The sequence below is a fragment of the Culicoides brevitarsis genome, chromosome 3 (genome assembly GCF_036172545.1).
Source record: "Culicoides brevitarsis isolate CSIRO-B50_1 chromosome 3, AGI_CSIRO_Cbre_v1, whole genome shotgun sequence".
Classification (NCBI taxonomy): domain Eukaryota; kingdom Metazoa; phylum Arthropoda; class Insecta; order Diptera; family Ceratopogonidae; genus Culicoides; species Culicoides brevitarsis.
In genome coordinates, this window is record NC_087087.1 from 35,771,491 (window position 1) to 35,795,851 (window position 24,361).

Genomic DNA, 24,361 nt, shown 5'->3' on the forward strand with positions numbered 1-24,361 from the left:
TGTAATAAAGCTGTTGGATATTTTTGTTTTGTTGGAATAAAATAAATAAATAAATAAATCGGATTTTCATTTTGTTGTAATGCTAAAAATAACTATTTGAATGCATTTGGTTTCAAATTTGATTTTTGGCACAATTTCTGACTTCATCATTTTAATTGTTGAAGATTTAAAAAAAAAAAAAAGAGAGAAAAATATCCATTTGCAATCACATTTGTGATTTAAGAGAAATTCTCCGATGAACAATTGCAATAAAATCTCGACTAGACACAATAAATAAATTATTTATCGGGCTTCCATTAACTTTTGAACATACATTTATGTATGCATGACATAAAATTTTACAACAATTATAAATGAAATGCGTTCGAAATTTGAATATGTTCATCTAAAAATTTAACAAAGCCCTACACATTCACCAAATTTAAAATAAAAACTAAACATTTGCGAAATATGGAGAGATGAAGAGAGCAAACCCTCATTTCGACAATTATTTTTTTGTTGTTTATAACTTTTGTGGTCTCTTGTCCTCTCGTAATTTGCATATACGAAGCAATCTGAACTGGCAAACATCCAAAAATAACTAAAATATTAATATTTCTGTCAAAAAACAAAAAAAAATATGTGTCTGAATGGTTTTTTGATTTGGTTTCCTTTGCTCAAGCTACTCCATTCGATTTGAGTACTTTTCTCGTCTTTTTTCTTTCTCGCTTAGGGAAATTGGTCACATAAATCATTGATAGATGGCACATACACTCAGCTAAAAATACATTTAAAGAGCAAAAATCTAGAGTAGGTCACTTTTTTGCCTGTGTGATTTCCCATGGAACTGCAACGAAGCATGAATTTTTGATGGAAAGTGATCCGAAGAAAATTATGACAGAAATTTGATGGTTTTTTGACGTTGTGCTAATAAAAGTGTTCAAGGCACACAAGAAACGGAAACAGATCGTGATATCAATCGATTTGCCGAAAAAAGAAGAGGTACAAGTAGTTTCCTTCATTTTATTTAGTGATTGGCAATAAAAAATCAAAGTCATAAAAAAACAAACTGAACATTTAGCCCTTTTCGCCATATTTAGTAGGTCAGCGTCGATGCCGACGAGTCATGTAAGAAGCACAAAAAGTATCGATTGTCAAAAAAAATTTATACAATTTCATTTATTTGACTTTTATGCAATAATAATCATAAAGTCAAATTACGAATAAAAATGATATGATGGTATTTTGAGCTTGAATGGCACTGAAAGTACACATTTTGTGCTAATACCACGCCGATGTTTGTTCATGATGATGATGATGATGATAAAAAAAGGTGAATAGCCAAGAAACCTGCGAATTTTGTCTAAAAATATTTACAATCAGGAGTATGTCGTGTATGTCTCTTTAATAATAATAAAAATGGTAATCAAATGAATGCTCGTTTGACTTACTCTTTCAAGGTTTTCTTGCATTTTCCTCCCTCTCGCCTGTTTTATTTTTATTTTCGGTGAATGTGTGTTCCGTTACTTTACTTTCATTTATTATTTCTTTTGTTTATCTTTCTGTGAAACAAGTTGGCATTTACCAAAAAGCTTTGTCATTTTATTGTGTGATGCACACTGAGTTACCATTTACCAAATGAAAGAAAAGTAAGAAGCAAGCAAAGATGATAATAATAAATATAATTACATCTTTTGTTTATTTTGTATATTTGCTTTCGAGTAAATAATATATTTAGACAGTCATGAAATCCGGGGTTTATTACAAGTGTCGACGAATCGCGCCTGAAACAATAGAAGTAAAGAATCGCGCGAACCGTCGTAAAACATTTATTCCTCTAACCTAATTGTTCAGTTTGGATCTTGTTAATGAAAAAAGCAACATATAATATAATAAATCAAAAAAAAAAAACAAAATAAGCCATCAAAGATGCTTTGCCATATGGAAACAAATCTTTTCAGGGCGAACTAATCTGTCTTTTCAACGCATTTTGTACAAACTTCCTTGAATTTCATTTTATAATACACAACTTAAATCTTCTTGTATAAATAGCATTTTAACCTTTACTGCAGCAAAATACTCAAAACTTTCCAACTCATTTCTCACATTTTCTTCAACCTACAAAAGGAACACTCAAATAGAAATAAATTCAATCTCAGCTTCAAGACCACAACATACTGAATGCTTCTCTGTCATGTACACACATGCAAACATTTTGTGCGGCAAACGTTCATTTTGTGAGTAAAATATTTAGAATATTACAAAGTGTTAAAAGTGGTCAAGCTGCACAAAACGCTTTTTGTTTGAGTAAGCATCCAACCGACGAACGCATATGTATGTGTGTGCGGAACATTTTCAAGACAGTAATCACCATAATAAAATCGGAAAATGGTCCGTTATTGTCTGGCAACTGACGTCTAAAAGTAAATTGCATACAATCTATTTTAATTATAAACAGGGGCGTAGCTTCTAATCTAAATGTTCCCGTAATTTGGATTCTGAACTGATACATATCAAAAAATTTTAAAGAAATATTTTGATAGATTTAGATGTGTATTTTCATATTTTTCAATTTTCAAGCTTTACAACCATCAAAGAAACATTCCGTATTTTTTACGTATTTTTTACGTATTTTTTTACGTATTTTTTACGTATTTTTTTACCTCATATTTATCAATTTACAAGCTTTAGAATCAGCAAAAAAAAACAAAATCAAAAATTTCACTCGATTATTTGTAACTTTCGTTTCGGATATTGAAATTTAATAAAAGAATCCTCAAATTATTGCTGAATGTCTTAAAGCATCGAATAACGCTACGGGCCTGAATATACATGTATTTATGTACGATGCAAGCATATGTAGGATAAGCCGATGCTCATAAGTTCTCGCAAACATTTTTGATGTAAAATTAGATGCTGAACCACATAAATTTTCGTTTATTGTTTAATGCACTTTCGCACATAAATTTCCGTCGAACACCGTTGTACCAAAATCCAGGAGTTATTCATATGATTTTGCGGAATTATCTTACATGAGTATGTACATTTTCTCCTCAGAAAATTATGGATCTCATATATTTAACGTTAAATGGCGAGAGTAAAAACTTTCCATGTAACGGGCCACACAAGAGCGTTTTTGGTCAACATTGTGTCTCATGCCTCTTCCCATTTTCCAATGAAACATACACACGCGCCAGATGGTAACTACTATTCCAGCCAATAATGATTTTAGAGTCATGTCACACTAAATTCATGTCGTTGGATGTGTGAATGGTTTATTTTTAATTAAAAAATCGTGTGATATACACGCCACAAACTCTTATTCCTGTAAAATGTAACCGCAAACGTAGACAAAGTCATGTTATGATGTTGTATGAGTAAACAGAAAGAATGTCTTTTTAATCCGTTTATCTGTGAATTTTTTTCCTTTTCTTTTTTTAGTTATAAATAGGTAGGCGAGACGTTATAAATTTTATTGAGGACAGTAATGGCTCAGCTTAGATGGAATTAGATAAGATATTAAATTAATTAGGGCTTGTAGTTTTCAGATTGTACTTAAGAGCTTCTTTTGATGGGTTTCGAGTCTTCTTGAGCATGGAAAATGAACAAATATAAGAGAAAAAATCATGAAATTTTACTTATGAATGATATTTTCATGATCGATAACAAAAATCTATAGTTTAAGATGTTTTTGAAAATTTTATAATTAATTATCAAAGGTTGGAATATCTTGAAAGAAAAACAACAATACATATATTTAGACAATGAAACAAAATGTTTATGAAAAAATTATTTGAGCTCGTATTACATATATTTTTATTTTATGAAGCAAAGCACGGAGTTAGCATACTCTAATTTGAAAACTACAAACCCTAATATTAATTTATAGACGTCAGTGCTTGTTGATACTATTAATGTGAAAATCTCATTAAGGAGCGATTTTTTGATGAACGGTTTCTTTTAATGAAATTTAAAAGTGAAAGAACAAGAAAATATTGAAAAAGTCTAAATTAATTTTCGAATCTTAAAAAAACATAAGAAACTTAAAAACTTCCGAATTTTATAAAATTTGTAAAAAAAAAGAAAAGAAAAACGAAACAAATCACAACAGTTCTCGTAAAAAAAGGTCTTTGATGTGAGTTATGAACCGCCTCAGAAAAAGTTATTCAGTCACTTACACTCTATAATCATAAATATTTTGTTTATCTAGATGCTCGTTATTATTGCAGTGCGCTGCGCTCCAAATTTTACCCTTTACAACAAAAATGTTGAATTTACTGTAACGGGAACGAAAAATCCGACGAAAAAATTGTGATGAAAGACTGTGACGATAATTTTTTTCAGTGTAGAATCCTTTCGTTTCGTTATAATGTCAGTTGAAAACGGTAAATTTGATTTATTTGTGACAACATGTTAGTAACAACAAACGATAAAATTTTCGTGTTTCGTGTAAAGTGAATGAATGAACACCACAAGTACAGAAAACAACAAAAGGACTCTATCTCTGCGGTAGCGTAGCTTACTGTGTGTGTGTGGGCTTTGTTGTGAAGAAAAATTGTAACACATTATGAAATAAATTTATTTTAAGAGGGTGTGGTGTTGCACATTATTATTATATATTTTTGTTTTGTTCCGTTATTTTCCACGGCGGCACACAGCATTGTCGTCGTCGTTGTGGTTTTTTCTCTCTTTATTATTCATGTAAATCGTGTGAGCACGCGAAAAAGTGTGAACAATTTAGTCGACATTATGAGATATCATCAAACTTACTAATGGGCAAATTTATTGCCATGCCTTGCCACGACATATCGCTGTTGCTGTCGGAAACGTACTTGACCTTTTGTGCATTATTATTGCAGAAATTCTGCAGAAAGGCGAGAACGACAACAATCAATCAAGATGTCGTTCTGACACAAACCAATCCTATGAAGGAGAAAAACGATCGAAACTGAGGTAAGGCAATCGATTTTTATTATTTTCTGTCGATTTCTTCATTTTTCAATACGTCAAACGAAAATGCGAAAAAGTTTCACGAGGAATGACGAGCAACACAAAAAATGCAAAACTTTTGTTTATGCCGCTCGCTCCGAATGAAACAACATTCACGACGTGACATGAAAGTAAATGGTTGTAAAAAAAAAAGTTTTTCCATTTGTCGTCGCCGTGTTGTCTCCTCCGCAAAAACGACGTAAAAATCCATCGATATGACACTCTTGTTTGTTCTTCATTCATTCATTCACTCGAATGCTTACTCAAACGTCGATTCTTTTACTTTTTAATCAGTCATTTGCTTTGCTTTTATTCTCTTCCAGTCTGCTGCTGTAACATCACGGGAGTGAAATATGAGCAAAAATGTAAGTCTGATGAAATGAAATGAAAAAAATGAGATTTCAGGTAAATTTTTTTTCACAGATTACAAATTAAAGTGATAGAGGAAACGCAAAATGTGATTGAAATTCGATATATATTGATCCCAAATCACAATGATGACATAAAGCGCACAGAGTAACGATAACGATAACAACTGGGAATAGAATAGTAGTCATGAAGGTTTTTTTTCTTTTGCGTTCGCCTACATATTTTAATAAAAACGAGGAGCGAGTGAGCGACACAAAACGAAAAGAGGATAAAAAGTTTGTTTGTTTATTTGACAAATACTAAGAAATGAGACTTCTTGTGGGCCCATCCATTGCGAAATGTGCAAAGAGCAATATACAGACGATGGAAAGAAAGAAAGTTTTGTCGTTTTGTTTTACCATGTGTGCCACGAATATTTTTTTCTAAACATCTATTAGCTTGTTGGCTGCCTATAAAGATCAGAATATTTAAAGCCAACATTTCTCGTCTTACAAAAATCATTTAAGAAACGTAAATAGATTGAACAATAAAAATGTCGAAAACTCCGCATTTGAGGTAAACTTATTGCCGTTCCATCAAAAACCATTAATTCAATTATTACAATCGATAAAGTGTTTCCCCCTCATTTAAAAATGACACGATAAATAAATGAAAAATCCTCTACTTAAGAAAGACTATAAAGGCAAGAGAAAAAAATGCAAACATTAAACATTCATTCCATACCAAGGCAAGAATGAACTAATTTTATTTAAAAACTTTTTAAAAAGGAAACTTTCTTCGTTTTCATTTTTATATTTTATTTTTTCAGTGAATTTTCACACAATAATTTTTTTTCTCTATGGACACACGCAAGAGAGAAAGGCTAAATTGAACTGACAGCAAACAACTTTCAATGCTCTTTCCTCTATTTTTTTTTCACTTGCATTGCATGTACGGAAAACTTCAGCAGCGATTCTTCAATGACACTCGACACGGTAAGCTCATGTATCATTTAAAAAACCAATAAATTTTCAAATTCTTTTTCCGCCTGTTTTTTCGTTGTCATTGTCGTCATCATTTCGTCACAGGAAAAACTCAAATAACTTTTACGCGAGAGCAATTATTTAACATGTCGTCTAAAATATTTTTCAAGATTATAAAATGCATGCACAAATACATATAATATTAAATTGATGATGTCAACTTCTATTACACAATCTATAAAATTTTTTGCTATAAAATAAATTTATTTCATAATAATAATATATCATCGCACATACAGGTATATATGTTTATATGACATTTCTGATAAAAAAAGGAAAAAAAAACTAAAATTTTATACAATTATTTTGCACAACGCAAGTATGAACAAGCGTGGAAAACGACAAAACCCAACCCCTCAAATGCATCGGAAACATGCAACTTGCAACACACAATAGGTGCACTAACTAGACACGTCACACATTAGCCACAAATATCCTCATATCTATATGGCGATACGAATACGGTGAGTTATCAAGTTGTCTGTTTTTCTATTATTTATCTAGATTTTTTTGTGATTTTTTTTTTTTTTGTTTTTTTCGCAAAAATTACTATATAATATCATACAGAATCATGCATACAATGCGAGTGAGAGCGAGAATTTAATCATTGTTGGCAAAAATGTTCATATTATTATTTTTTTTTCCTTTTTTTGTACAATAACGACAGCACCAATAATAATAATAATAACACGACGGAGGAATTTAAAAAGTGAATAGACAGAATGACAGGCACATTGCATGTTTCCCAAAGGCTAAAAAAATATATATTGAGTGTGTACCTGAAACAAATTAAAACGGAGCATACCTTGGTGCACAATTTTCACGTTTTTCGTTTGACGGGCGCGCGCTAACTAGATTGTTTATTCGATTCCAACTTCACTATTTTTTCTCTGAATATTTTTTTATGATTTTTTTTATTTTTACTCTAACCACCAACGAACTACACAATGGCGGTGCGTGTTTACTCTTTCACTTTTTTGTTGTTGTTGTTGTTGTTCTCGTGTTCGATGACTGACTAACTCTATGTATATTAAATATTATTTTTTTGATTGCTTTAACTTTATGTGACGTTTGGAAAACCTCACTGCTTCTACAGTTGTTGGGGAAAGGGTGTTCAATGCATTTATCGATATATGGAATAGCGCAATTAAAAATTGCATTCAGATGAGAAATCATAAAATGCATTTTCAAAAAGTTTAAAAAAACGAAATAAAAAGGAAATTTAACTATTATTAACTATTATTTCATATTGCGAGCTATTGAAAATTTTTAGCCATTTATCCATTTTCAAAGAAAAACATCAAGTCACGTGGTTAAAATACACTTTCATTGTTTCGCACATTTACCGAGAAAATTTCATTCCATACATCGACAAATGTTTCAAATGTTTTCCATGCCATCGCCTACCCTTTACACAACAAAATGAAATTTTAAAACACTCACAAACAAATTTGTTTTTTTTTATAAATGTATTTTTTGATGAACATTCAGGTAATTGAAATCGAGCTAATTTCACTTTCACTGATACTATTCATTCTATATATTTTAATTGAAAAAATTCTTTGCACGTACATTTATCGATACACTGATGGAATTGCACACCATGCCATATCAATCATGGCCAATTAAGTTTGAATTGATTTTATTTTTCACAGAGAAAAAAAAATTAAAATTGAATGAAAGTATTGTTTATTGTTGAATATTAAAAAATAATGTGCTGTTGTAAATTTATTAATTCAGTCCGTTCTTTTTTTTAAATTTTGTCACAGATTTATTTTTTTTATATTGAAAATATTTTGCTTTTGTGATCTTTGACAATAATTTTCGTGATAATTTGCATAATTAACCGCACTCAGTTTTTGTTGTTGCTACCGCAGCACATTTTTCGCGATGTTATTATTGTATTGAGTTGTTACTCGGTTTTGTTGAAGACCGCATCGACAGACAGAACGCAACTCAATAAATATGAATAATAGTAATATTCTGTGGAAGTACTTATTTTTACATGAAGCATAAAGACGTTCACTGTTTTTATTTTGTTACTTTTGTATTTATCGGAATTTTCTGAAAAGCACAATTTTTTTAACGCTGTCTCCGTGTTATAGCTTTGAGCTATGAAAACAAACTGACGGATTTGTTTGTGCTGTTAAATTATGAAGACGAGCAATGGAATGTACTTCCTACATGTCCTTCTCTCTTTGATACACATTCTCTCCCATTTTTCATGGAAAATGGAAAAACTTTGTTTCATGAGTAATTTCTCAAATTTTCTCTTTCTCTCTCTTTCACTGAATGAGAGAAAAATGTAGAAAATCTGTTGCACATTTCCATGAATTTCCACGACGATGATGAAAATGTTGTCAAAATTGTGTACGAACACGACATTTATCACCCGTACTCACGTCAAATCCCTCAGTTTTCACATAAAAATTAAGAATTCATCTTTTTTCGTGCGATATGCGAGAAATCTGTGTTTCAATCTCCCAAAATTCATCAAATGTCGACCCAGAACAACCTTTAAAAAGGCAACACAACACATAAAATACATAATTAAGAGAATACCTTTCAAAAAAATGACAATTTTCCCCTATATGTGTTTCGTGTGCGTGCGAAACGAGATAAAAGTAAACAACAAGTGTCACAAACAAAATAATTTAGTTAACCTTTTGCTCTGAATGAACGCTTACTCACGCACTAATCTACTGCCTTATGCTCGATGGAATAAGGGCAAAGCGATTCAAAATAAATGAAACATTATTTTGATTATTATTATGAATATTAGGTTCGGCGTCGTCGTCTCAGGTATGTATTTAAGTTTAATTAAAAGACCTTATTTTATTGGGGTAGAAAATTCCATGACAGAAGAGAAGGAAGTGAAATTTCAACAATAGCGTAGTTTTCTTTTATTCATTTGTAATTCAAGAGAAATTCAAAAGAATCGGTCAGGCTTTGAAGTATTCAAAACTTTATTTTCGTTATTAAAATTAATAATAAAGGATCTGAAAAACAAAGTAATAGAAACGCACATTCAATTCATTCATTTCAATTCGATGGAGTTTGATTAATGAACATTTTCACTCTTTTACTTGTCAATGCTTTAAGGATTTTCTTAAAGATATATTTTTATTTATTAAAGATTTTTCATTTTTAGAAAATGAAAATTTCCTATAATTTGTTTTAAATCTTAGTTTTTAGAACATATATCTTAAGCTGATAAAGAGTTAAAATCCTAAAAAAATATAATTTTTCGAAACAGTAGGTTCATATATACTGAACAGTATAAAATTTTCTAATTTTGTGGTCATTTCTCATTCAATGCAAAATAACTTAGATATGCCCTCATTTTAGTACTTTCATACCTCTTTCAAATACATGTTCGTTTTTCTCCATAAATAACATTAAAATTAAAAATTCTTCTTTTAAAGGAATTTGTGTGCCATTTTCCGCGTCGTTTCTGTGCATTTCCCACATACAATTAATCAGATTAAAATTAAGTAGAATATTATTATAATAACAAGTTTATGTGCTCATTCTGTGTCGTCCGACACCTATATGACATCATAAATATGAAAACCCATTAAAATGTTCGTTCGTTCGTTGGTTGGTTGGTCAGTTGTCCCATTTATATAAATTTTCAAGCAACGGCATGGCAAAGTAGAGAGACCGTTTTGCAACAACATTTGTTGCCATAAATCCTAAACGTAAGCTTTTGATGCCTCATATTTGCAAGCGCACACAACAATAATAATAAACTACGATTTCGTTCTGTGTAGTTGTCATTTGTGCGCCCAACACAAACATTCAAAATATAAAAAAAAACGAGTAGAAATAAAAACTAGAGAGAGTCAACTGTCACACAGAAGCATTATATTCAAAGCTAAATGTGTCACAGAAAAGCGAGAAGATATAAATTATATGGTCGTTTTATTTTTGTAGAGCCATACTTTTTTCACTCATTTTTATTTTTTGTTTTGCAATGCTATCTCTCGTGTTTTTTCGCCTATAAAGTGCAAATATTGCGAATTGTACAATTAAAAATATATCATTTTGTGCACCACGCTGCTGTTGATGAAAAAAATCCATAAATTTTATATTGGTCGATTAACTTTCAAATGAAAAAGTCATGAGATGAACTTTTTCTCTCGCAACTGTCATAAATTCCAACAACTAGTTGATGTGCAATATGCGTTGCCGATCCACGAGGGGCTCGAGTTTCATGGAAAAAAAATGTTTTTGTATATTTCCGTTATGTTTTCCCGTTGTTATCAAAATAATTTCCGCTTATCACATGGCAATGATTTCACCTCTAATCTACAGACCTTATCATTTAATTAAAATGAGGCAACTTCTCGCGAGACACTGTGAGAGAGATACACAAACGAGATACACAGATTGATATCAATTATTAATTAAATATATAAACAAGTCGTTTTCAGTCTTCATTTTTCGGTCGTTTTTCCTGCATTTGAGAAAAACATTCGAAAAGAAGGAGGAAAAGGAAGAGAATGTCGTAATAGCTGGCTAAGGACCAAGAGTAAATTTTTAATGAGACACACGTGTGACTCTTTAATGATACACATTACTTAAGGAGACTCGTAGAGTAATTATGAAAATTTTATGCTTTTTTGTGTGTTAAGTACTCTCAGGACTATTCTATGTTGCCATTAATGGGCAGTAATGTGTTATTTAATGAGCAGGAGCAAAGTTCATGTTTTAATGTAGATTGCTTAAAAATTTCACACACACGTGACAATCAAGAGTGCAGTTAAAAAGAAGAAAACGAGCTTAATGTGTGACGATGAATCATTTTGTAATAAGAAGCTATAAATACGATACTTTTGCAATTGTAAGTAAACTTTTGTTGGAAGACCTAATTGTCAATTATATCGAGAAATTGTTTAAAAAAGAAGTTTAGGCTATCAAGAGGTAATATTATTGAAAATTTAATACTTAATACTTAATTTAAGATTTTTAAAATAGAAATTAATAATCTATTGATTAATTTGTCAAAACTTCAAAACCTAAATATCAAAAGTAATTTCTTAACAACTACTAAATATTAATTCTTTTGCCTCATTTTAAGCATCAGCTGATATGCTAATAAGCAAACACCTGTTCGAGCGCTATTACATATATAACAACAATATCATACCACATGTTATATCATCGTCATCATTACCTGCGTTGTGTTCGAGAGACATGCCTCCATGTGTTTACTTTAACTTAATTATAGGAACATGACACTCCAAACTACCATGTTTACTATTTATAAAGCATTTTGAGGAGACACCTCATCTTCTGTCGTTAGAATTTCAAAAATAGCCACAGCAATTATATCATCAGCCATCATAATAATAACAATGATTAGTAATGGAATACCGAGAAAAAGGGTTGTTGTTACGAAGAAAAATGATAACAGACGATATTGGGCATAGAAGAGCTACTTGCACACAAATAAAACACTGTAATTAGAGTTCTCTGTACAAAAAGTTTCGCCGGTTAACCGGCTTAGTCATGCAATGTTATTTAGCTTAGAGTTACAAAGGAACGTCGTCGTATAATAATAGAACTAACGCGAAATTAAATATAGGCTGATTCATACTCTCTCGCCGTGCATCGTACTACATACATTGTAGTGTGTGTAAAGACAGAGACGAGTTGAGCGAGTAACGTATATCTGAAATTTCATTCATAAAAAAGCCCAACACACGTTCGGATGACAGACATTCCATTCATGAAGTTTGCGAAAGCAAGACGTGTTTTTCACTGTCTGAGAAAACAAAAATAACAAATAAATGCATAAATAAATGATCAAGCAGACAATCAACGAGTGAAATTGTGTGATAAAAGTTAATTATAGGTCAACCAAAGTGATATTCAAGACCTCAAAAAGACATCAAATTGTGATATAAAGATATTCAAATTGGATAATGAACGAAATCAGTTTTAATTGGCAGCCATGTAAGTTATTTTTATTTCTTACATAAGCCCCAAAGTTCATGGAATTATCTCGTCTTTGTGTTTATCCATATTTTATTTAAAAATATATTGTTTACTAAATTTTGTTTGATATCATATTTTTGATAAGAAAACATTTACTTTTGAAAGCGTTTTTCATAAATTTTCATGTTTTTAATACTTCATTTTTAACACTTTTTCTTACAGTTTTCAAGAATTAAGATTTCTTAAAAAAATTAAGTTATTATCTCATATAATAATTCTATGAACTTTGAAAAAAAGAAAAATTAATTCTCATAAATTTCAAAAATAAAAATCCAAGAAATACAAATTCACGTGAAAATTAAACAACATGATGAAATTCCGTGTAAGTGTCCCAAATTGTCACTAATTTACGTATTCACGCACTACTTGACACTTTGCACGTATGCTCTACCGCAGAATTGATCGCTTTCTACGGAAACCTGTCCTCAGATTTTTTACTTAGAAATGTTTCTTGAACCGTGCCAATAATCGTTTTCCTGTTAATTCTTTGCCATTGATCCCAATAACACACAAAAAATCAAATGAATCACTGAATTTCTCTATCACACACTCTTGATGACGAATGAATCATCCATTCACTTTTTAGTGTGCGAGAAACTGATAAATGTACCTACCAGAGAGATACGAATCTCTGACATTCGAAAATGAAAACAACAATCGCGATCGACAAAATATCTCTCACTAATACAGTTTCAAAATATGGAGCGATCATATGGTATTTTGTTCAGCTTCGATTTATTTTTCACAGCAACTTTATTTTGTGAATTCTTGATTTTCATTCAATATTTCTTTATTATGTTATTATTTAAATAAATCAAAGTAAAAAACTTTTTTTTATATTTTTTTGAGAATATTTTGGTCAACTTTTGATGTTACAAAAAAAAAATTAATTGATTCAAAATATATTTTGGATGCATTGTAACCGCGACATGATCGGGAACAAATACATTCAAAGCCGCTGTAACTTTTTAAAACTCTCACACATACTTTAAAACATGTTAAACGCGAGTTAAGTCACACACGTTCCATTGAGACAGTATTAATCGTGCATTCATCGTCGAAACATTGACTTGTTCTAACGTGTTTTCAAAAAATTAAAATAAAAAATATTTATATGAAGAAAAAAATAAAATATAAGAGTGCGCGAGTTAAATCTATTCTACTCCAAATATATATGTAACTATTCGTTCGTGTTATGTGCATACGCGGCGGCGATCGCTCGTGTAAATATGAAAAGTTTATTTTAAATAACAATTCTTTGTTTCAATTTTTGCGTCAAACCCGCAAAAATGTCTGAAAATCTAGAAAAAGTCAAAAGAAAAGGCTCTAAAACGTGATAAAAAATATAAAAGCGATGTTCAAAAGTGAAGATTTTCAAAAAGTTCAACAACAGGCCTTGACGATATATATTCGAAATATACAGAAAAAAATCCTATAGATATTTTTACGCAGACGACGACACGTTGGTTGCTGACTTTTATCATATACGTTCACACGCAATATATGTTATATGTATTAAGATTAATTGTATACATACATATTTATACCTCACTCACGACGAATAAGGTATTTAAAAAAAATTATTTCAAAAAAAATGTACATTAATTAAATGCAGAGAGACAAAAGTTGTCACAAGAAAAAAAAATATGAAATCGTCCCAAAAAATTAAGCAACTGCCCAAATTGTTGAGAAAATTAAATGTTTTATGACAGGACGTGTGTTTATAATCAATATGTAGCTGTATTTGTGCGGAGAAGATTCGCTCTCCAATGCTCTTTCTCTCACACGAAATTAATATTAAATCAAAAACTTTGACGTGAATGTGTGATATTTTGTACTCATTAATAAATGGACATACAATAGTTTGTATTTATAATTATTATTATGAATGTCAATAAAAATATACAAATGACAACGCGAGGCATGCAGAAGAAAAAACTCTGTGTAGGATTGTTTGTTTGATTTGGATCTCATCGTTGTCGTCTGAATAAAATTAAACATACGTGAAAAACAGCAATTACAAATTATTTCTAGAATGTACGAGAAATACGGTACAGATTTGCCTGTTGGACTTAATTACTTTTTATTTCTGTGGATAAATTGAGAAAAGTGTAATTATTAATTAAATGTTGTGTTCTATTGATTTTAAATGAATTGTGGTTTCCGGTTATAGATGTTTTAAACTTGATTTGTGATGTTAAACTTCATATGAAATGTTTCTTGCGTTGAATAGTTTTGAATATTAGGATAAATAGTTAAAAATTTATCGCTCGAAAATCCTCCATAATATCTCAAACAAACAGAATAAGTAACTTGAAAACAATTTAAACTACTAAAACAAAATTAATATCGAATATTTTATACCTCCAATTTTACGACTTCTTCTTTTGTTTATGAATTTATTATTATTTTTTTATTTATTTTCAAACAAAAAACATCATTGTTATTGTATTTCTCTCACTCTCTCAGCTTGACTCTTCGAGAAATATCCATAATTTACAATTTTAATGCATGTTAACTGTAACTTTCAAAACACTTTGATTAATTATTCAATATTTCCGAACTATCTTAATTAAATATTTTGTAGGTTGGTCATGTTCTCTACGCAACTAAGACCTATAATTAAACTCTAAAATATTATAAAATAATTTATTTATAAGCAAGTCTCTAACATTTATCGGCTTGCATGGTATGGCTCCACAAAGCTGCTAAATCACGTTGTAGACAAAGGTAAAGTCATTTGTTAATAAGAAAAACCCACACTCGCATCATAAAAAGAGGTGTTTTTTTATAAAATTTAACGTGCGGTTATATATAATATGTACTCGATTCAACAAAGAATATAAATAAAATAACAATAATAATAATAATAATTGCATTGCACAATATTTATGCGATAGAAACATACATACTTTGCGTAGCTAAAAAGTGCTTAGAGAACTAAGTCTGAATTATATGTATATAAATGGCACACTTGTTGCAAATATATTTTAAACGGCGAGCATAGGAGGCTCATTGCATATTGCAGGCAACTACGAAAGATATATTATTAAAATAAAAGCCTTGTACATTTATTGCACTAAAAATTGTGTGTAATAATAATTGAACAACTATAATGTTACACCTTTTAAAATTTAAATTTCCTTCTTCCATTCGGCACATTATAAATATGTGTTTATCTACATTTGCAACTTAATAAGCAAAATGTAGGCTAACCATGTTATTTTGTATGTTAAAATGTCGTTAGTATTCGAAAAGTTCTTTCCTAACTTACACTGTAATTAAACATTTTCTTATAAATATTTTTTTTTCATTCGAGATAACTTTTCATTAAGGGTTTACTTTGATTTTTTTTTAGTTTAAGTCCAGTTTTGTTAAAATAAAACAAAAAAATCCGGTAAACTTCATATTCAGCATCTATGGGTTCTCTTTCACATTAAATAAGATTATGCATCATCTTTTCGCATTTTTCTCTTATTATTAATAATACAATAAAATGTTGGTAGACAAAACTTCAATCATGACTCATCACAATGAACTTTCCTGCACTCAAGTTTGAGATTCTCGTATAATTTTGCGCATTTTCTTGTTTTATTCTACTTCTTCGACAGAAAAACGATAAAAAATTAATAGATTTTTATTTTGCAAAAACATAATCAAAACGTGCTTCAAATGTGTTCGAAACTTGTTCCATTAAATAAATATATAAATTTATTTATTTATGACAAAACTCGTTTTTTTTTCTCAAACATGTTTTTTTTTCGTTAAAAATGTGTCAAAATTAAATTTTTGATTAACGAAAAAATTAGACAAAAATAGAATTTCTTCAAAGATCTAGAAAAAGACACAAAAAATTGACGAGCGCTTAACTGTAGGAGCACAGTTATTGCCCAATTATGGTCAAACAGCTTTTTCGTGGGCAAAAAATAATGACGACAGTAAAAATAGACGAAGAAATATAAAATACCGAAAGACTTCAAAAAAAAAAACTTGCCGCCGGTTAATCATTTAATTAATCTTTTGAACGGAACAGGAACGTGTCGTAACGCACGTAACCTTTCAAAAATGCATTTAGATGGTAATTCACCATCAATGTTGTTTTTTTTTTGACATGTGGCTCGACAATAGATTTACACATCAATAAATTTGCATAACAAATTAAATAACATCATGATAAGATAGCGAACCGCGTGAATGATTCACGACGATGCTTCGCGCGCGCCTGTTAAATAACCTTCTTTTTATGACGTTATTTCAACAAAACACAACACAAATATTGTTAGAGAACTTTTGTCGTTGATGCAATCGCTCTGACGTAAATAGTTCGAATTTCATGATAACTCGCACCAAAGAGTTAATTTTTTTAAGTGACTCAACTGGATTCTTAATAAATTTGTTATAGACCGGTTAAATTTATGTTAAGTCGATCACCCTTTTTATAATTTTTTGTCTGTTTCTTTTTTCTATCAAATGGTTTTTACACTTGAACTTTATTTAGAATCAATTAAAACGTAAAAAAAATATATACAAGAAAGAATATCCGGTTTGTCAGGTGTTAATTTTGTCAAAAAGAAATGTTGAAACTTAACATTTAAATTAGCGCATTTTGATAATCTAATAAGAAAAATTCATTGAACTTTTAAAACTTTTGAACTATTGACGATTTCATTCAACCTTCGAATTTTTTTCACAGACAGACAAACGTGAAAACTGAATTTAATTCTTTGAAATGTGCATTGAGAGTATGAATAGATTAATTTTTTCTTATCACGACAAATTGGGGCAGTTTCATGACAACAAATTGACATCACTTATTAGCATAGCATAATATTATCGCAATTTCTTCTCATATTTATAATTTTTTTTCTACTTTTTTTTTAATTTAGTGACTTCATCCATATTCAGAATGGCTGATACAAGTGAGACACTCTCCCCGTCCTTATTAGAAAAGTTAAATAAGAATAACAAACAGAATGCCGCATCTTTGATGCACAATGCAAAATCAGCATCTACGCTGTCTCAACAGGTACTAACAAAATACATGAAACTAATTTAAAACTTTTCCCACAACACAAATGAATATTCTGTTTTTTTTTTATCTTGCAGATGAGTACTACAGAATCGTCAAAAACCAGCACATCAACAACAACGACATCACGCATCGCAAAAACCTCATCGTCACAACGAACGCATCACGTAACGTCTTCCTCATCGACATCTACAATCTCCTCAGCTGAAGTAAAGGCGACGTCAGCTGCATCAGCTGCCCGCAAATTTGCCAATATGAAAGGCTCAATTGATATTGGAAAAGCGCGTGCAGGAATACCAGAACTCAAGATGCCTGATGGCGTTGATGGACTTGATGAACTGAAGAAAAAACTCAAATCGTCTTTCGAAAACTTGGTTGATGATGTTGTCGATGTAGATGATTGTCCCGAACCGACAATAACATTTCCATCAGATGGTAATACGCCTGAAAATGAATTAAATTTGGCGTTGTCGCCCGAAAGTATAGCTATAAGCAGTTCCGGAGGAAGTAAGTTTTCCATTTTTCTACTTTTCCACAGGGATGAAACTAAAAATATTTTTTTTTTTTTTTTGTAGTTGATACAGTGAAAATTGAACAAAAACGCATGACATCAGCATCCTCGAAGAAAGTTGTAACAGATAGTTTTAGTACGGAGGAAGCAACGTCAAATGTGGCGAATTTTAAACAGATACAAGCAAATGACCTCGAATATAAGGAAGAAATGGCTGCATCAGCTGTAAAAAATACATTAGAGATCGATGGCATGAAAGCCGAAAAGAATTCTGCATTATTACAAGTAAGTTAAGAAATCGATTTTTTCTCAAATTTCCATAAAAACATGTTTCCATAAAAATCGATAATTGTCACGTTAATGTTAAACTAACGTTAAATCATATGGGAATCCACTCCCTTTTTCAACTTTTTTTTACATACCATTGAATTTTATATTACAAATTTTAAGCCTCATTCAATAATGACACTCGTCGCGTCGTAAAAATGTAAGCAAATATGTACATATTTCTAACGGCGTTTGCGACAATATTTCCATGAAAGACGTCAGACATCCATGTCGTTAACCTCTGACAAAGGACTTTCCGCGCATGTTCATAAAAATCCTCCATTATCCTTGCGACATGAAATTTTCCTCCTTTTCTTCTTCAATTGAATGAAAAGTATATAGTTGAGTGTTGTAGTTGCTTTTGACATGACATACAGAAAAAAAAACTTTCAAGGTGCCTTTGAACCTTAAGTGCAAAACAAAAAAAAATGATAAAAATACTTTTTTTTGACCAATTTAAGTGAAAAAGTAGTAGAAAAAAGTAAAAATATTTTAACATAAAGTGATGTTCACATTAGGCTTAGCTGTACGAAGCATTACAGCAATCCATTTAAAGAAAAAGTTGACGAATCCCATACCTTTGCAACACTATTTCACGTTATTGGTAAGAAAATTATAACACAAGGGCAGGAAATCCTTTATTTTTACAAGAGTATTCTCGATTCTGCGAAAAGCAAATACTTACTTTTGCCAAAATTTCTGACCAATTTTCAACATTTTTTACAATAATAAACACTAACAACGAAATTATACTTTAAACAAAACTATATTCTCGTCTGATAAATATGTGTTCGGGAATTATATGTGAGCGCTTGTATGAACGTTGTGCAGAGATAAACTCTGAGCGAATGTCGAAGGAGACGAGCGCTCAGAGTAAACTTATTCAGAAAAAGATTTTAGCTCAGTCTATCGGAGAATACTCTTGCGTTAACATCTAAAAGTTAATTTTTTGAAATATTTATAATTTTCCTCATACGACATCACAGAAATATACGAGTCAAAACGCGCGTGTGTGTGCATTTTCCTCACACATCACCCTTGAACGTAACATACTAATTTAACGTTTGTGTGTGAAAACTCGACCTTGATCGTTCAAAAACTGTACAAAACTGGATCCCGACATGTCTGGGCAAGCACCTTGGCCCGTGCGAAAAGGTATTTTTCGATCGACGGGACATTCTGAATTTGTTCCATCACAGAATGGATCGACGAGTCCCATCGTTGAAATTCCAGAAACACCCATTGTGTTGGAATCGCGACGCGTAAGTGCTAGTTCGCCCGTTTTCACATTCGAGACAGAAACGGGAAGTCGCGCAACTTCGCCATCAACACCAACACTCTCGTCAGCAAATGCCATTCTCACCATTGGAAATGTTGTTCGTGAAATTCCAATTGAACGCTATGAGGTAATATGGATAAAAAATTTTGTGAGAAAATGTAATAAATCGACGAAATTGATGATGTTGTAATGACATAGAGTAAAATATGATCATAGGCGAGAGAATTTCCCAAAAAAAAGCACTCGCCACACATGTTAACACGAAAACATTATGAGCTAATAATAGACTTTGAATATTTGTACCTTATAGATGAACTGCACACGCTAAATATTTATTATTATTAACATGATGGTTGTTGGCGGAGAAGAGAGAATTCCTCTGCACAGATTTTTTTTTCGCATTTACGATAAATCTTCTGTTTTGTGTTTATTTATTATCAAATTTGATAATTTTTATTTGAGTCATCTGACGCACGTAACAATTTTTTCAACGTCTCTTTTGACATTTCCAACAGTTTTATTGCTCAAAGTGTGTCTCGGATAACGTACATTATTCGTTATCTGCATCTGAACTAGAATTTCAAGTGCATTTCACAACATGATTTAACAACAAAAACTAATTCATTGTATTTCTTTGCTTCTTTGCAGGAACAACGTTCTCTCAAGGCGGGTGAATTTCAAGCACAAGACTCCAACAATATCGCTGCGGCAAGCGTGAAACTCTCGTCAGACGGCTTTAGCGCTGAAAAACGTTCGATTTCACAAGCACAAGCCCGTAAAACAGTAACTGCCGGCAAAATTTTCAACAAAGAAGAACACACATCGTCGTCGTCTCAATCGAAAATCACGTATTCCGGCACAAGTATGATCACATCTTCGTCGCAAATGAGTACACATTCCCTTGTGAATGGTAACATTAAAGATGAGGAGTTTATCGATACGTTCCGCGATCTCGAACAAGTGTCTGGCGTCACGAGTCAAAAGGATGTTGAACGCGCAATCTCAAAATACACAAACACATTAGAATCGTACATCAAGTCGAGTAATAAGGAGAGTCCAACAACTTTAGATCACATTAACGATGTTATGCGACGAGCCTGGGTTGTACCGCAATGGGGGCACGAACTCGGTTTGTCGCTTTGCAATACGCTTCGATCGAGCGGCGGTTTAGATTTGGTGCTGAAAAACTGTTCGGAAAACGACAAAGAATTACAATTTTCTTCAGCTCGATTGCTCGAACAAACGCTAACGACGGAAAATCGCTCACATGTCGTTGAAAACGGTTTACGACAAGTTGTAAAAGTTGCGTGTGGTTGCACAAAAGATACGAGAGCTGATAGAGCACGCGTTGGAACAGGAATTCTCGAACATTTGTTCAAGCACAGCGAAGGTACGTGTTCCGACGTCATAAAAATGGGAGGATTAGAGACTCTTGTGTCGGAGTGTCGAAAGAACGACGTGGAAATTTTGAGACATTGTTCAAGTGCTCTTGCAAATCTGTCGTTATATGGCGGCGCCGAGAATCACGAATCTATGATCAAGCAAAAAGTACAATTGTGGTTGTTCCCGTTAGCGTTTCACGAAGATAACATTATAAAGTATTACGCATTGCTAACTATTGCTGTTTTATTGGCAAACAAGGAAATCGAAGCAGAAGTCATAAAATCAGGTACTCTTGAATTAATCGATCCATTTATCGATAAATGGAAACACCGTCCTGCGGATTTTGCAAAAAATTCCGCAAATCACGCTCATGGTCAAAGTAAACAATGGCTACAGCGTCTTTTGCCCGTACTCGGATCAAATCGCGAAGAAGCCTGTAATCTTGCTGCATTTCACTTTTGCATGGAAGCCGCCATTAAAAAAGAACAAGGAAATACGGAAATTTTCAAAGACATTAATGCCATTGAGCCTTTAAAGAAAGTTGCGAGTTGTCCAAATGCAACAGCATCTCGATTAGCGGCACAAGCTTTACGTCTCATCGGTGAAGAAGTTCCGCACAAATTGTCACAACAAGTCCCATTATGGACCCCGGAAGATGTGCGTGAATGGGTGAAACAAATTGGGTTTAATTGTTACGAAGAAAAGTTTTTCGATTCAAAAGTCGATGGAGATTTGTTACTTCAACTCACAGACGATAATTTGCAACAGGATCTCGGCATGACAAATGGTATTTGGCGAAAGCGTTTCGAACGTGAATTACAAAATCTCAAAAAAATGGCAGATTACTCGTCGAAAGATACTTCCTCGATACATTCATTCCTCGCGAGCATTGGGCCTGAGTTCATACAATATACGTACGCGATGATTAACGCAGGCGTCGACCAAAATTCCCTCAAACATCTCAACGAGGATCAGTTAGAGTACGAATGCGGTATTAAGAACAGCATTCATCGTGCACGCATCATTAATTCCCTCAAAAGTCTCGAAACCAAACTTTCAATGACGCCCGAAGATGTCGAAAGCAAGTGTTTGGATGTCTTTGTCAGTTATCGACGCAGTAATGGAAGTCAACTCGCGAGTTTATTGAAAGTTCATCTACAACTGAGAGGATTTTCCGTATTTATCGATGTCGAGCGATTAGAAGCTGGAAAATTCGACAGCAATTTGCTTCAGAGCATTAAACAGGCGAAACATTTTCTTCTTGTGTTGACACCGAGTGCATTGGAGCGATGTTTAGATGATTATGAATGCAAGGATTGGGTTCACCGAGTAAGTACATAAATTCAGGGTTTCAAATTTCTTTCATTTTACTTTTTAAAACTTTACTTTAAAATCAAAATATTTTTGCATGCTTTTTTCCATTATGATTTTTTTTTTCTTTTTAATATTTTATCCGTCGTTTTTTCATCAATGTTTTTGATAAATATTTATAACATTTTAAAAATAAATTAAACTTTAACTTGAACATGATGAAAATTTTATAACAAAAAATCATGACAGAAGCGAATGCAACAAACAACAACTCTTGAATGCAACCATTTTTATTGAAAGTATAAATTTATCCTTAAAATCTTCATTTAGTTCAAAAAAAAAAAAAATAAAGAAAAAAACTATAAATACTATTTATACTTTTTATAAAAGTTAAAAAATATACTTTTTTCAGAAGTAAATTTCATAAAAATTTTTAATAATTACTTTTTAGAAAAGTAAAACTAAGAAAGATAATTTACTTTTTGTGCAAGTAAAAGTTATCAATAAATTATGGTCAAAAGTTACTTTTCTAAAAAGTAAAATATATTTTTTTTCGAAGTAACTTCAAAAAAAGTGAAAATTAGAACTTAAGTAAAAGTAATTTGAAACCCTGCATAAATTCATTTAGATTTGAGTAAACACAAATTTCATTCGATTGATTTTGATTTTCATAGGAAATTGTGGCAGCTTTGAATTCCAGCTGCAATATCGTACCAATCATCGACAATTTCACATGGCCCGAGGCAGAGCAACTTCCGGATGATATGCGAAGTATTTGCAATTTTAATGGTATCCGATGGATTCACGACTATCAGGATGCGTGCGTAGATAAATTAGAAAGGTAAATATTTTGATTTCTATTGAAAATTAGTTGTTTACTAAATATTTGTATGTTTGCTCATAGATTTTTACGTGGCGAAATGTCGAGTAGGAGTGATATACATCGTAATGCTTTGGGACGAGGAGATGCAACGCCCAATACGCCGGGAACAGCAGGCACAAATCGCATTCATCCGCCATCGTATCAACGCATGGGTAGTACAGATTCTCGGGGAAGTGACAAGGAAAACTTCTCAAAAAGCTCTCAAGATTGACTACTTGACCCCTCCGTATCGCCAAGCAGGCATCACGCAAATGCACGCAGTCCTAACATTAATCGCATTCTTAACCAACACGGCACTTTACATGGCGTTGGAGCAATTCCAACGCCACGCGTTCGCAAAACTTCCGAACCACCGTCAAAGAATTATTTATCTTACAAACCGCCATTGCCGCCGCAATGTAAAAAGGATACGCGTTGTAGTAGCGTAGATCGCATCTTAGATAGTCCTGCCAAGCAAAAGGCTTCGTCGATTAACGCATCGTCGAGGCTCGTCGATACCGAGGGGTGTTCTGTACCCTCGACGCAAGGGCGCAAAGCAAGAAGCGTTGACGATTTACTCACGGATGACAGCAAAACAATTCTTAACAATGATACCAACAATAATCCGCCGCCTACAGCTCCTGAACGATCAAAATCTCCGTCAAAAGAGAAGGAACCGACGCCCGAAAATGAGGATCAATGTGATACAATTTCCAGTAACGAAGTGACAGAATCATCAGACAAATCACGGAAAAGTCGCGAAGGATCTGTCCTTTCGAACGACTCGACAATCTCATCGACAAGTGATCGCACAAATTCCAGCGACAAACGAAACAACAAGAAATTCTTCGATAAATACGTGAGCAAAGTAAAGAATTATCTGAAAAAATGACAGAAAATTGCCATAACTGTTCGATAAATGTTTAGCTTCTACACGCAGTGCTTTTTTTATCAACACAAAAAAAAATAAATTAAGTGCAAGTTATAAAACACAATAATCAGCTATAAATATAAATACATTTTTACTTAAAATAATGAATATTTTATAAAACAAAAAATTAATATAAATTTTAAAATATAACAAATTTAGCTTATTTTATTTTACTTTAGTATGTAAGTAAATTTATTTTTATGTAAAATATGTTGAAAAAAGTTAATGTCAAAAAAATATGAGAAAAATAAAAAAAAATAATAAAAAAAATCCAAAATTTTTTTTTGCAATTTGAATGATTTTCGACAGGAAAAGGTAAAACTTTACGTTTAAAAGTTTGAAAATCTATCTTTTTTTTTCAGCGTT

At 31.9% G+C, this 24,361-nt stretch overlaps 2 protein-coding genes across 11 annotated transcripts in view; one reads left to right on the forward strand and one right to left on the reverse strand.

Moving 5' to 3' along the window:
- LOC134835629 (teneurin-a) overlaps nt 1-24,361 on the reverse strand; it is a 196,473-nt gene that overhangs the window by 137,162 nt on the left and 34,950 nt on the right. The window contains exon 1 of one of the 6 annotated variants that reach the window (XM_063850538.1): nt 7,165-7,270. The exons of the other annotated variants lie outside the window; for them this stretch is intronic. The gene's annotated coding sequence lies outside the window, so the exon portion shown is untranslated. Of the gene's footprint in view, nt 1-7,164; nt 7,271-24,361 lie in introns of those variants that run through there. 6 annotated transcript variants of the gene reach the window in all.
- LOC134833681 (NAD(+) hydrolase sarm1) lies at nt 12,121-23,316 on the forward strand. 5 transcript variants are annotated; one of them, XM_063848089.1, is made up of 7 exons: nt 12,121-12,320; nt 17,249-17,388; nt 17,469-17,898; nt 17,967-18,187; nt 20,157-22,220; nt 22,877-23,043; nt 23,107-23,316. In XM_063848089.1, exons 1-7 carry the CDS (start codon nt 12,290-12,292, stop codon nt 23,294-23,296), a joined length of 3,243 nt encoding a protein of 1,080 aa, XP_063704159.1. In that variant the 5' UTR covers nt 12,121-12,289; the 3' UTR covers nt 23,297-23,316. The 5 variants fall into 5 exon arrangements, with proteins under 5 accessions (XP_063704159.1, XP_063704161.1, XP_063704160.1 ...); XM_063848091.1 differs by lacking the exon at nt 12,121-12,320 and adding an exon at nt 13,448-13,928; XM_063848090.1 differs by lacking the exon at nt 12,121-12,320 and adding an exon at nt 13,448-13,585.